General features: G+C 38.6%; 2 protein-coding genes across 2 annotated transcripts; one reads left to right on the plus strand and one right to left on the minus strand.

Moving 5' to 3' along the window:
* The first annotated feature begins 706 nt into the window (after positions 1-706).
* Positions 707-10,636, plus strand: LOC131776389 (signal recognition particle receptor subunit alpha-like). Its single transcript, XM_059092565.2, has 13 exons — positions 707-867; positions 1,110-1,193; positions 2,585-2,921; positions 3,492-3,618; positions 4,875-5,034; positions 5,570-5,670; positions 6,213-6,331; positions 6,699-6,785; positions 7,148-7,320; positions 8,039-8,252; positions 8,782-8,867; positions 9,415-9,591; positions 10,060-10,636. The coding sequence occupies exons 1-13, from the start codon at positions 751-753 to the stop codon at positions 10,186-10,188; spliced, it is 1,911 nt and encodes a 636-aa protein (XP_058948548.1). The 5' UTR covers positions 707-750; the 3' UTR covers positions 10,189-10,636.
* Positions 10,637-11,923: 1,287 nt separating this feature from the next.
* Positions 11,924-12,976, minus strand: LOC131771320 (proline-rich transmembrane protein 4-like). The gene has a single exon (XM_059087091.2). It carries the CDS (start codon positions 12,974-12,976, stop codon positions 11,924-11,926), a length of 1,053 nt encoding a protein of 350 aa, XP_058943074.2.
* Positions 12,977-14,833: the final 1,857 nt, after the last annotated feature.

Consider the following 14,833-nt stretch of genomic DNA (forward strand, 5'->3'; position numbering starts at 1 on the left):
CCAGTTTTTTTACCCTTTATTATGCGTGCTTTGAAAGTCCTTTTGAGATTGCATCGAGTGCTCAAAACAACGCAAACTATGCCTTTCACATACTGGTCACACGATTCACCCAATGAGCCTTTCTTTTGAACGCCGTTTCCATTGAAAATGCTGAATTTAAGGTTGACAGTCATAGACTGATAGTCGAATATCGAAAATATATTTGACATTCCCTTTAGATTATAGTATATACGCTATATAGTGATTATAAACTGTTTATAACCTCTTAATATACGCTAGACTACAGTTAGTTCCTCTTTTTGGGGAAAGTCCGTGGCGCAAGTTAAAAAAAACACGGCGAAAGAAAAGTTGATCGATAATGTCACAACGCCCCGCGAAACTAAGGGAGTGGGTCGTACGAATGACTTCGCCGGAAAGAGCCAATGCTCGAAGGCTATACATACGCAGTAGCAGTGTTGTGGTAGTACTGGGAATATGTAGTACTTGTGGTAGTACTGGGAATATGTAGTACTTCGTAATATGTAGTATATATAGTACTTGCGAAGCGTAGGCCTCTCGCAAGTTGTATCACAAGAATTGCAGCTCCGAAGACAACATGAAAATTCATGTGAGTACGTACGTCTCCTTACCTTCTCGAAACCTTTTAGAAGTAGCCTGGGATCGAAGTTGAATCGTTGATGAAGTTCTGATGCATTCTGGGAGTAGCTTTTAATCTTGAAACGAAACTTGCAAGAAATAATACGTCACGACATGTTAGATCTTTTCACTATATTTTCTAAAGGAGGCATCGTTCTTTGGTGTTTTCAAGGAACATGCCAATCCTTTACACTTCCAGTCAATGAACTCATTCGCAGTGTTATTTTACAGGTGAGTCTTTAACCAGGAATTTTGCCTTTTCACCGGCTTGTTGATTTCCTATAATGGTGTACGTAGCTTTAAGTTGATGCTCTACGAAACGGGAAATATATTTTACCGCTCACTTAGCAGACGGTTCAAATGATTTTCGTAGATATCTGACCACGGTATCAAGTCAGAAATATTTTTGGATGCTTCATGGCCGGGTGTTATTTGAAAGGGAAAGACAAATTTGTATTTTTGATCTTATTTAGGAACGTGGAGGGAGCAATTCATTCACCCACGGCTCTCTAACGCTGAAATATAAACTCGACAATGAGTTTGAATTGGTGTTTGTTGTAAGTAGATGTATGATTCGTAAATTTAAAACTATTTTCCTTTGTTTTTTATTTTGTTTAAATTAATTTGAATTAACTCTGAAATTTATTGTCTTTGTTTTCTTTTCTTTTTTTAATACTTGGCTGATCTGAGTCATTTTTCGGCGAGGGTTTTTGACCAGCCGAGCCTCATTTTACATCTTGAACCTAAGTTGATGCCATAGTCTATTTTCATGCTCTTTGTGTGGTTGAAAGTAAAAATTTTTGGGGTTGAAGTCCAGTTAGTCTGAAATCTTACAGTGTGAGTAAGCATCATGAACACAAACCAGAGTTGTTAAGCAGGAATTTCCTTTTATAATTATGATAAGCTGAATTATACTCCTGGATGATGTCACCATTAAAAACATTTTGCTTTTTTTGGTCATATAAAACAAACATATTCTATGTTGCCATGGGTCTGTACAGTAATAGATATCAGAAGACCTCAAAATGTGGTAAGAATATCAGTGATGCACTCGCCTGTGTCTCATGTGCCCCTTTTTTGTTCTTACCATATTTCAAAGTCATCTGTGATCTATTACTAAACAGAGGCATAGCAACTTAAAATCTATTTGTGAAGTAGAAGGGTAAATTTTTTTTTTTAGTTCTTTTGTTCAACTTTTGTGACGAGGAAAGGGGCTTTGTTTAGTTGAGCAACATTGAAAGACAAAACTGCTGCAAGATGTAATTTCTGACAGTTGAGTGACATAGGAATGAATTAGTGGAAGAGGTTCATGTGGCATCATGGAAGTTTTGGATTATTTAGGTGTTTTGTGGGAAAATTAAGTCATTCTAGGTCGGTCAGTCTTATGTTAGACTACTTTCTTTTTTTTTCGTATTGATGTAATTTTTGTTTCCAAATCCCTGTAAAATATCACCGCATTCATTGAGCTTTCTTTGTGATTAGCATTGTAACCAGGTTAGTTTACCCATTCCTCAGGGTATTGTACTGCTGCATTAGATGAGGAATACGTTAGCCTCTTGTAAAGAGTGGCTTTTTAGTGGTTTTTTGTATTTGGCTTAGCACAGGTTCTTTTTGTAGAACCCTTAGTTTTCAGTGTACACATGTTAAGGTCATATTAGGATGCATATACTACAAGACTGGCTGACTCATCCTAATTAAAATTTCACATTGAATAACTCATCTGAGTGTCGTCAGAATTGATCATTTCTGTACGTGGGAAGCCACTTTGTAAGAGGTCTTTGGGACTTCATTGTTCCCCTACATGACCTGTAATTAGTTGTAATGAAATGAGTCTCACATGAGATGAGTCAGCTTCTCATATCTTTACCAGAAAACTATAATGTAACAGGAAAAATAGTATGTAGATTTTTATTCATGAGTAATTTCAATCCATCTCCTCTATCGTCAGGTTGCATTTCAGAAGACGTTACAACTGTCATATGTGGACAAACTACTAAATGACATCCAGCTAGAGTTTAGGGACAAATACAAAGATGATCTTGAGGCAGGAATTATGAGGAATTATGAGTTCAATGAAGATTTCAACAGATTGCTCAAAGAAGCAGAATTAAGAAGCAAGTTAGAAGCCCAAGCTCCTGCAAAAATGAGAACCTTTGAAGAATCAAAGAAGTCACAGAAGACGGTGGCTTCACTCAAGATTGACAAGAATGAGAAGAATAAAGAAAATGGCAAATCTGGAAAGAAAGGTGGAGCTAAGAACAAAAAGGCAGAGGTCATGGAAGAAGGTAAGAGCATGTTTCATTCACTACTGTATTTTTGCTATTATGATAACATAGATACAACCTTTCTGAGTTTAAGCAAATGTGAGTATATGAAAGTCATATATTTGAACTGTGGATAAAGACGTGAATATGAAAGAGATCTTCGCAGTAATGAACACTACTTGAGCTGTAGTGAAAATAAGGCCTGAAAAAAAATTCCGTACAGGCCTGAATTTTTTTTCAGGTCTCATTTTCACTACTGCTCTAGTAGTGTTCATTACTGCGAAGATCTCTTTCATATTCACGTCTTTATCCGTAGTTCAAATATATGACTTTCATATACTCACATTTGCTCTTTCTTCCTTTGCTCTCCCTGATAAAGAAAGAATCTCAGAGGGTCCCTTACATAGATCAACAAATCTCCCTGGTAAACAAGACCTTTTGAAGAAATTCAACAGAAGTGATTAACATGTAACTTCTCCATATGATGTCCATATGTTATTTAGCAAAGACCTTAACAGTATGTATCACTAAACTTAAATGATAGTCTTTTGAATAGTTTTTGCTAACAGTGTTGTAAATTAATTCAAACAGTTGATTCAAAGCCATCTAATGGAAAGACACCCTCAGCTGAAGGCAAAAATGATACCACAAATGAGGAAATGATCAGATTAAATCGGGAAAAATTCTTTAAGAAGATGACAAAGGGTCCAACAATCAGGTTTGAACCTTATTTCTGACTGTAAATATATGCAAATCATATATGTGACCTGCAGTTTAAGAAGAAGATTTGTGGTGTTCTGTGAAGATTGCTTTCAAATTTGAACCTTCTTTCTGTTGATTTGCATTAGCACAAACCATTTAACCCTTTGTACCATAGCTAACAGCATTCAGATTCTCTATAATGTTCTCTCTCCATTTCCTATGGTACTGACAAGGAAAACTTGTTTATCAATCAAGAGCCTCTTAAGTCAGTGTTTGTTTCCTTTATTCTTGTACCCTTTAATTTATGATTAAAGGGTGATATTTTGCAGAAAAATTAGATGCTAGTCACTCTGAGGGGTTAAAGGATTGATGGTTTTATAAACAGACTTTGACACTTTTGGTTCCAAAATCTGTAGTTTCCTGTACAGTACATTCAATCAAATCAGTAAACAAGAGAGTGATATTAGAGCTACTCCATATTGTATGGCTAAAAAATTTCGCACAATACAATTTCCAAATGTCTCTAGATTTACATGTAGTTGTTGTACAGTTGACAAAACTGAACTGAGGAGACTGTGGTCTCTATAACCAGCTTTCAATCACTTGCCTGAAATGCATACTCTATTTCAAATCAAACTGCAGAATGCTACTTGGCTAATTATGTTTTCCCTTCCCCCTCCTATTGCAATGTTAGTCCATGTTCCACAAAGAAGGAGCACAACGCACAACATGTAAGGGAAAATTGTTATCATGGAGTTTTTCTCTTAGAGTGGTATGGCACTGATCTCAGGGACTTTGCACCTCTGTTCACAGTATTCTCCCTTATTGTAAGCACAACAGGTGAAAGAGATTTTCAACTGATAGAGAAATCCTTTTACCTGTTGAATTTTCAAGAATTTTAAGCAGTTTTAAGCAGTAATAAGAAGTATAATAGATGGTAAATTTTTACTAGTTACCACCTGTAAAGGAGGAAACTGTGTTTGTATCAAAGTTAGCTGTTCTTCATGTATGTCATGAATGTCCAGAAATGCAGGCAGTAACAAAAATGGCAGATTTGACAAAATTTTGTCAAACTGAGTGAATGTTCCTGGTTTTGAAGATTTTGCCTCTGTCAATACTTAGCAATGAGTCAGGTTGTTGATGGTGTATAGGTCAAGTTGTAGTTTTCTGATGAGGTTTTGTCCTAACTCTTAAGAGCTATTCAGAGGAGAAGGAATAAGTCAGATCTTTAGGTGCAAGGGACACATACTTAAGCTATGCTGCTGTTTACAGTAAAAGTTCACCAACAGCTACAGCCAAGAAAAAAAACAAGAAGGAGGACAGAAGGTGGGACAATGCTGGAACTTCACAGGAAGGAAAGACCTTGGACTACAGCAACAGTAATGGCAGCCACACTAATGGAAATGATGAAGAAGAAGACCTTGAGAGTCTGGTGAGACAATGAGAAATTCTATTTGGACATTCAGTGCAGTCATTTAGAACTTTGATCTAATGATTTATTACCCCCATTGATGATGATGATCATCATGATGCTTTATGTGTGCACATGAACAACCGTCTCTGCACTTATTTTCCTGCTAACATATTGAAAGGATTTTTCTGTCATTACTGAAAGATTGTTGGGAAAAGAACAAGTAGCTCAGCAGAGACAAAATAACTAAACCAAGTTTTTGTTCTATTTATAAATGTGCTGAGGACAAATTTTTTGTATAAGTCGGGAAAGAATTGGGCAACTTTGGATCCAATGGTCAGGTTTGAGCTCTAGCCTGGTCACTTGTGTTTTATTCTTAGGAATACGGACAATTTCCTTCACAGTGCCTCTTTCACTAAAGGAGTATAAAAAAGTGCTAGCAAAGTGGGAGGTGACCCTGCAGAGGAGTGGCAACCGGTCTAGGGGGGAGTATCTACACCCCCAGGTGCCCTCCAGTTCTCAAGTTTAGTTAACCTTTTTTCACTGTATCTTGTAGCGACCCATGGTTGGAACAATGCAGGGTGAGATAAAACCAATGGAATATGAGTCTGAGTCAGACGAGGAGGAGGAAGAAGTCAGTAAGCCTGCTGAAGAGAGGTGTGCAAAAAAGTGTTGCTCTTTTCCTTTGACATACATTTTAATGTGTAATTTTATGCCTCTAATATCTGTTTTACTTTATATGAAACACTAGCCATCTTGTAATGTTTGGTATTGTTTGAATGGTATTCCAGATCTGTCATTATAGGACAAAAGGAAAAAATACAAAATTACTGCTTTTTGTTTCTGTTGTGTGGCAGTATTTTGTCCCCTTCAATAAAGGTATAGAATGAAAAATAGTAATGATTACTTTTTGGTTTAGTCATAATCATGTGGAAGGGCAGTGGTAATTATACTCTTCGGCACCATGTTTAAATTAATCTAACTGAGAAACAGGCCAAAAAATTAATAAGAAAAAGAAACTCAATCTCACACTGCACATAGTTTTTTTCCCTTTGATTCCTCTTCCTACAAATGTTACTCTACAGACTTACAATTACAGAACAAGAACCGGTTTTTTTTTTCAATAATATCACGGCTATTAATCAGAATTTTGGAATTGTCTCATCAGTGATGGGTTAACTTATTAATTTCTATTACAGCAAGTCCTCTGGTCTTGGTGGAGGACTCTTCTCTTTCTTCAAAGGCTTGGCTGGGCAAAAGACACTTACTCTTGATGACATCAATCCTGTTTTGGACAAGATGAAAGAGCATCTAATTGGTAATGACTTGTTTATCAACAAAATGATTTCCTTTTAGTCCAAAATGAAGGAGCATGAAATGTTTTCTTTAAGATAGATTTACCAAGCATGTGTATATTTTTGTGGTATTAGAGGGAACCAGCACCAGTCTTAGCCCTTTACACCCTAACGTCAGTATGCATATTCTCCATACTGTTCTGTATACATCTCCTAAGGTGCTGACAAGGAGAATTTGTTGAACAATCAAGAGCTTTTTTAGTTGGTGATTATTTCCTTTATTCTCCTGATCTTAATATGTGATTCAGGGGTGGTATTTTAGGGAGAAATTAGATGCTCTTCACTCTCAGTTTAAAATTCCATCTGTTTGTCTTGCCTACACGCTCACAGCCAAGAATGTCGCAGCTGATATTTCTGAGAAGTTATGTGATTCAGTGGCTACCAAACTGGAAGGCAAAGTGCTGGGAACATTCAGTGGTAAGAGCATGTATTGATAACATTCACCCTAGCTTTTCTAAGAGACAAAATGTAAGTTAAGCTTCAAAACTCAAGGGGAGGAAGCAACTAGCGGTAACGGGATGTCACTCCTTAGCAAGTTCCCCCCCCCCCCACTCCCCCTCCCAGTTCTTGCCAGTGCTTGTGAGTTTTCTTGTAATACTTCACCAGGATCTAATTCAATACAATGTTAATTATTTTAAGCACCCGCTTTGTAGTTCGGAAAAGTTAAAAGGTGCCAAGTCTATGAAGACGAACATGAAATTTCTGTCCGCTGAAGTGTGGAACAGTTTTACCTCAGTTGATATGTTTGTTACTTATCATGTTAAATTCTCTCTTGAAAGGCGTAACATCGACAGTGAAAGCAAGCTTGGAAGAATCTTTGGTCCAGATTTTGTCGCCACGAAGAAGAATTGACATCCTGCGTGATGCAATGGATGCTAAGAAACGTGGAAAACCTTTTTCTATCACCTTCTGTGGTGTAAATGGTGTTGGAAAATCAACCAATTTGGCCAAGGTAAAACATGGTGCACATTGTGAAGAAACGTGTCCTATATCCTTGTCAAGTGGTTGGAAAAGACTTGAAATCCAACTAAGTACTTTTCATGCAAAAGAAAAAAAACAGTTCGGGCTTCGACGGGATTCCAACTCCCAGATAGCAACTGGGCGTTACTACCAACAGAGCTACGAAGCCCTTTGCCGTGAGCGAGGGAAATTTTAGTAGGTTTTTCGTTTTCGTAAAGGAATCTCTACCTCCCACGCTCCTGACGAGACGAAACAGACGTCTTTGTCTAGTTTATTGCCGAGCGAAAAATTCACCATCGTTCTTATTCCGTTTACGTGCATAACGCTTTCGACACTGTTGACCCTTGCAGTTTTCAGGACGCGTTTCACAGAGAAACGTAGTGATGGCCTGGCTCACCGTAAAGTCTCTGTTCCTCAGTGGTAGAGCATCGAAGCGCGAAACTCTAAGGTCTGAGGTTCGATTCTTCTCGAGGATTCAGAGCTAGATTCCTTTGTTGCACGCACGCGACAAGAAGAAAAAACATCTCTCGTTAAAAGAAATGTTCAAAACTTCATTGAAATTTGACGGACGCAAATGTTTATAGAGAAAAATATTAAAATGTTTTCCAACCCGCCATTTGCGAAAAAGCGCTATTGTGGAGGATGGGGGAAAACAAATCGCTAAACGCAGCCTTTTTTTCTTCTTTCTTTTTTTCAATTTGTGTTTTCAGATCTGCTTTTGGCTGCTTGACAATGGTTTCCGTGTGATGATTGCTGCATGTGACACATTCCGTGCTGGAGCCGTCGAGCAGCTCAGGACTCATGTCCGTCACCTTAACGCTCTTCATCCCCCAGCAAGTGGCGGTGGACCTCCATCTGTTCTGCTGTATGAGAAAGGCTACGGTAAAGATGCTGCTTCTATTGCCATGGACGCCATCAATTTTGGTAAGCTTGACTCAACAGTTGTAGGCGCTCGAATAATAAATTTTTAAGCCTTGTCTTTATTTTGTTATGGAATAAGTTGGGAAATGTTTTTTTTTATGTAGTTGGAATATGACACAGTAGTTTGACATTAGTTGTTATTGAGGTAATTATTAACGTGTCGAAAGATCCACCGCCACGTCTCACTCTGTACGCTCTGCGTGCTTATGACATACGTAGACTGATGAATCATAGTCGTTTGTTATTCCTTAGTAGTGGACCTCATCGGTTCGTTAGGAGTAGCAGCACACAGCGAATAGGGTATCTCCAAAGTGACGTTGGTCTGGCTTCATTGTGTACTGTGATTGGTCAAAAAAAAAAAAAAGGCGCCAACCCATCAAGCAATCAGACGAAAAACTAAAACCGGTCTTGACTTCTTCACTTTCGTTTTCCCGCGCCTTACGCAGTTTGCTTTTTGCTTTTTTGAGTTCTCATTGGCTCTTGTGAAATTTCCTTTTATGCTGATTGACATTGATATCTGTTCGTACTTCAGCCAGGGAACAGCGCATTGATGTCGTATTGGTTGACACCGCCGGAAGAATGCAGGACAACGAGCCTTTGATGCGAGCCTTGTCTAAAGTACGCAGCGTTTGTCCTTGTTTTTTTTCTTCCTTGTTTGCTTTTCTATTTAATGGACAACGGATAAATGACAGCAAATGTAAGAAGAGTGAAGTAATTTTGCACAAGTATGTCGTCCAGAATGATACACTATCGAAAGATAAGGTGGGGGAACCATGGGTGTATCTGGCCCTTCACTTCGTCAAGAGAGGAGCCATAAATTTTAAAAATGATGATAACTTTACATTTCTGCGGATACTATGATCCTGGACTGATTTTTTTTCGCTACCTTTATATATTGTATTTCCGTGTGCTTGTGCATGGCCATAAAACCTTTTCACGCCGAGCAGACCCCGAACGATTTCACTTCCTCATAATTACTCGCTAGCCTTTCATAGTTTGGGGTTTTAGTACTGTTGTAAAACTCCTTATAGACGGTTACGATAATAACTTGAAACGCGCCTTAGAATTGTTTACTTCAAGAAGTGCTGCTTGACAGTGACCAAGAACAATTTGATATATATATATATATATTTTGTTTGTTTGTTTTTTTTTGTTGTTGTTTCAGTTGATCAAACTCAACTGTCCCGACCTGGTGCTGTTTGTCGGAGAGGCCCTGGTAGGGAATGAAGCCGTAGACCAGTTAAAGAAGTTTAACCAGGCTCTGGCGGATTTTTCAATGTCTGATAACCCCCGTCTGATCGATGGTATTGTCCTCACCAAGTTCGACACTATCGATGATAAGGTATTTTGACATGCTACAGAGAAATTTTCAATTAAAAGCTAAATAATTGATTTTGCTTTGTTTTGGTCTGTGATTGGTGTCGAAAACCAAAGTCATAAGCATTTTCCACGTGTCAGGCACTCTGGTTGTTTTTAGTGTTAGCTCCTTTTGATTTAAGCTTCCTTTCCAGCCGTTGTATAGGAAACGAGTCCGCGCTCCATCCCCGCAGAGAGAAGGATGGAACACCGAATTTGAGAAAACGGCGAAAGTCTAGACCACTTGTGATATTTTCTTTTGTTCTGATTTGCCTTTTAGCTTTTCTGTGACTTTAGTTTTACGTTGGTCAATCGAAATTTGATCCATAAAAACCTAAGGCAGTTTACCACTTGTCAAACCTTTTAATCTGCTAAAAGCTGCCTTTAGTAACTCACTTGACGTTTCACGCCTCCTTTGGTGTTTGACCATCGCTACTTTTATCACTTTTGTAAGGTTGGTGCTGCTATCTCCATGACGTACACCACTGGCCAGCCGATTGTGTTCGTGGGCACTGGGCAGACTTACAGCGACTTGAAGAGCCTTAATGTAAAGGCCGTCGTCAATGCTTTGTTGAGGCCCTGAGACTTGACAACTGAGTGAAATTTTCGTCTTTTAAAGTGTAACATCTTCCTTGGTTTTAAACAAACAATCATAATAAGATTTCCAGCTTTAGACTGATAATTTAGCATTTGTTCAGTGTAAGGGAAAGAATAACCATTAGGGTGTGACGTCACCGGGAATCATAGAGTTTGTCCCAGACCGGGTTTGAAAAAACAGGTCAAATCAGTTATTATGATGAACCACAAAGCCATGTATTACTAATGTGATTGTTTTTCCACTCTCCCACTCCTGGTTCCAAAATTTTCTTCTTAGACAGAGGAGGACAACCGCAAAACCTTAGGAGAAAAATTGAAAAAAACAAAGCTGGTCAAGAAGTGAACCAAGCGAAAAATGTTGCTCCCACCTTCTTTTATTCGTCAGAGAAAAAATGCAAGAATAATATAATAATAAAATTTAAATTATAAGTCAACGTTAGTGTTTTTGGCGACTCTATTAACAGTTACTTTACATTTTGATCATCACTAGCAGTTAAAGCAAAAACGGTCGCATTCACTCGATTATGATTATCGTGATGACATTTGGTAATGTGGTCGAAACGTCAGTCTACCACCGACAACAGTCCCTGTCAAGACTACTCTCTCCTAGACGATCAGACCACACGAATCATTTCTAATTTGGTTATTATTAACGCAGGTCAGAGGAGAAAATGCCATAACTGTAGTTTTCAAAACTCAAAATCTTTGTTTGTATCTTTGTACACCAATATGAAAGGAAAATTCAAGAACTGTTGCCAGGTATACTATATCTAGTGTCGATACTTGGAAATTTAAGTACCATAATGATTTGATTTAGCACCCTTCTTACAATAAGCGGCCCCCCTCGATACTGTTTTTATAAATAAGTGCACTAATTCGAATAAGCGCCCCTATCCCAATGAACGCCCCTACTCAGTTTCAGTAATAGCACTTTTAGGGTACATTTACATTGAGATCAACCTAGGTTCATCTTTCCTTAATTGCTCACTTAAAGCCTCACGACAAGAACAGTGGTCTTACAGTTTCTTTAAATGAAAGATTCCGTCTCAAAATTTTGCGACGAGGGACAACAAGTCTGTTTTTCAGTCTTTCTGATCCTTTTCAAATAAATATCAAAGCTTTGTTTCCGTCACATTCTGCTGTTTCTCTAAAAAGGAATAAGTGTCTTGTCCCTAATAGGCACCTTGATTCCAGTAAGCACCCTCCCTGAGATACCGATTAAAAGCAATTAAACGTCCCGGGTACAAAATCAAACAATTACGGTACGCATTTTGTTGCGCTAACTAATCTGGACTATGTTCCAAATCGGGCTTGGAAATATGCAGTCTATGTACCTATATTTAATGTAAAAACGATCACAAGTGTGCCAGAAATCGATGGAGACTTGCAAGGAGCAGCTTAAGGTTTGGCCAATAAAACCCTCCTAGAAAGGACGTCTAAAATTGGAATATAAATATTGCCTTTCTGGCCGCCACTTCCCAATGGTCTACATGACTGCGTCTGCTTTTGACGCGCTCAGTTCAATAATACAGCCTTGAGGTTTCTCGAAAGTTTGAAAAATTGCAAAAAAGGTACACTATTTTGATGCTAGTATTATTATAAATTATGATTATAACTATGAACTTGCCGTGCAGATAATCATTTTGGACATTTTGAAAAAAGCCCTATTATCTATGAGCATTTTTTGAGCACTGAAGATTGGGATCCAGCTCTTGCTCTGCTCATTTGTCGTCATCTATTTCCGACTCGTTGACAGTCTTTGACTGCATCGTGGTCATCGGTGCCTCATCTATCTTCCTACAAGCTTTTTGACCAGCACTGTTGTGTGCAGTTGTTGTGTATAGCAGTAAGGACATTCCCAGCTCCAGACACCGCATTAATGTCATGAAAATGTACCAAGGCCACGGCGAAATGAATTGCGCATGGGATGAAGCGCCGCTGACGCTGACCGCAGCGTAAAGATGCATGACGGCGATACTAAAGCCGCCTACACTGGCTGTTACACAACGTTTGAAAATAGAAAATGTCTGCGTGCCTCTGTCTAGAGTTTTCGACGAACCTTCTCGCACAGTGTGAAGCTTTTTCCAAAGAAGGAAGGAAATGTATGAGTAAAAGAAGGTCAGGCTGATATATAGAAGTATGTTTATTACCTGGCAAGCCAGTATCAAGCCGCTGTAAGCTGGAATAAACGCAACAATCACCTCAGATGTGAACACGAAGATGTAGTAAGGAAGAGTAACCAAAGTTATGTTTCTTGTCGTATACCAGGTTTGAAATCTGTTTTTCATCACTAAAGCATTTCGCAACACTAAGAAAATCAGCATGAACGCTGTAATCAAACAAGGCTGTCCAATTCCCCAGAGTAGACTCGTCACTTTCGCTGAAACATGCTTCTTTGAATGGTAGGCGTCAATACACAGAAAGAGACATCTTGATGAACCGAAGATGAAGATTTGACTCAGCACAACGAACGACACTTTCTTTTGTCGAGCCCCCCTATCCATTTTAAATAATTTCACCAGCGCCACCAACGCTAGTAAACTGATGACACCGAATAGAGCTCCGAGTCCATATTGATGAAATTCCCACGCGACTCCCCAAGTCTCCACTGCAATATCCCATTCGGGCTGAGGTTCGGCCGTCGGTTCAGCTGTCGGCTCGGCCTCGGCACCGGCCCCGGCCCCGGCCCCAGCCCCGGCCCATCCGCGGTATTCTCCTTCAGGAGTAGCTTCGGTCGTGGCCGTCCCTTTTACAGTTTCTGGTTTTGAAGTCATCTTGTTGCGAGTGGCGCTGAGTGGTAAATAAATTTTCTAACCTCTATCTGTCTAGTGAATACGTTTGCGCAGTGGAAGCTGTTTGCTTTATCCTGTTACAGTGGTGGGGAAGTATAGATTGGTTTGCGTCCAGGAAACGAACTCTAGAGTTCGCTCAGTCAGATGTTCAAGTCTAAAACTGCTTGAAACACCCTCAAAACTCTTGCCTTTGTTGCGAATACCGACCAAATAAGACAAATACAGCTTTCTCTCGAAGCTGTGAAAAACATGGTTCCCCTTCAGATGCAGCTAATGATGTAAATAGCTTAATATGCGACAAAAAAGCGTTAATAACCAGCTGTCATAGCGATTGTTTTAGCTACACAAAAACAAGACTGTAAATTGCTCTCCTCCATAAAAACTTAAACAAAGCAGCTATTGTTTAGTAAGAACAGACTCGATGAATTGAGAGCCGCACAAGAGGATTACCCAGTTTAAAATCCAATTGGAAAAATGGACTCTTGTTTATCTCAAAATCTAATTACGTTTGCTCAATTATTTATGAATCAAAAGGTTAGAGAAAATTCTCGTGTCATTAACGCTTTCCCTAACCTCTATATTTACGATTTGCTATGTTGATGCTATGACGAAGTCTTCCAACTCCCGCGGACAAAACTTTTGAGACAATTAAGCTAAATTCAATCTTCCTTTCAACCAAACCTGGTATATCCTACTCTTTCTAATTCTTGTCTCCTCTTTCAGTATTGTTTCACAAGTTGTTTCTCCTCGGAAAACATATCTTTGTTTATTTACGAGAAAAAGATGAAACAAAAAGGGCAAGAGAGGTGAGAGAAGGTTTTTTTTTTAAAGTTAGGTTGTAACTGTGTCAGAGGTTTTGTCTGCGATTGCACTTTAGTTCAATTTATCGAAGCAATTCCAGAAGACGCCTTTTAGAACGGATGCTAAATGTGGTATTGTTTATCATGTCGTGAAGTATATGCTCTCACTTGAACTCGGTCTATTTAAATCCGACTAATTACTTAAGAGGGAAGGCGGAATTTTTCAACTTAGAAGAAAACCCAACATTTCCAGTGTAGCCGGTATATGTAACCATGCAAAGAACAGTGTCTTTTCTGTACTCATGCTGTGTTGTACAAGGTGGTACAAGGTTGTACGTTTATACTCCTTGCAAAAGAAAATTTTTTTGCTTGGTCCTCGTGTAAGACCCTAGTGCGTGGGCATTCAAATTAAAAATACCAAGCTCTATTTTCATGTGATATTGTTTATTGTTCGTGTAGGGTGCCATTAAGTTTTTTAAAAAAAAAAAAAACACACCCTTTCACGAGACCTTTGTCGAGTCCCTTAGGCGTCACACTTTGCATGACAAAAGACGTGGCAGAGCATGATTTATTAACAACTCTGTTCGCTTTGAATACCAAGCTCGTTTTCCTCTCGTAAACAGCTGTAATCTCTCCTCGAAACATATGACTATGATAATATGACTATAATATTTATTTCTTTTGGATACCACACGGAGAGAATATGTAGTTGGCTCATTCAAAGTCTGAACTCCTTTTTTTACCGTTAACGAACTTAAGCTCCGAAACGTAACTGATGTGCTGTAGTTTACCTCTCATAAATTGTAATTGTCTCACCTAGTGTAAGTAAATATTGTTTATAGTATGTAGAATAAGCTAATTCTTGATTTAAAATTCGTAATGCAAGTAGTGAAAGCATCAAATAATTTGTAGAGTTAGGAAGTTTAAGATAAATCGTTTTGTGAGTAGTTTTCAACGTGAGTATTGATAAGTATAAATAGAAATAGGGATAGTATTGTAAGTAACGTATGTATTGTTAGTATCGTAATCACCGTAAGTA

The sequence above is a fragment of the Pocillopora verrucosa genome, chromosome 6 (assembly GCF_036669915.1).
Source record: "Pocillopora verrucosa isolate sample1 chromosome 6, ASM3666991v2, whole genome shotgun sequence".
Taxonomy (NCBI): domain Eukaryota; kingdom Metazoa; phylum Cnidaria; class Anthozoa; order Scleractinia; family Pocilloporidae; genus Pocillopora; species Pocillopora verrucosa.

Bases quoted from the DNA above. Each gene is read 5' to 3' on its own strand.
- LOC131776389 (XM_059092565.2), top strand. From the start codon at position 751: ATGTTAGATCTTTTCACTATATTTTCTAAAGGAGGCATCGTTCTTTGG. The intron at 3,619-4,874 runs GTTTGAACCTTA...TGCTGTTTACAG, and splicing joins ACAAAGGGTCCAACAATCAG to TAAAAGTTCACCAACAGCTA. The intron at 7,321-8,038 runs GTAAAACATGGT...TTGTGTTTTCAG, and splicing joins AATCAACCAATTTGGCCAAG to ATCTGCTTTTGGCTGCTTGA.
- LOC131771320 (XM_059087091.2), bottom strand. From the start codon at position 12,976: ATGACTTCAAAACCAGAAACTGTAAAAGGGACGGCCACGACCGAAGCT.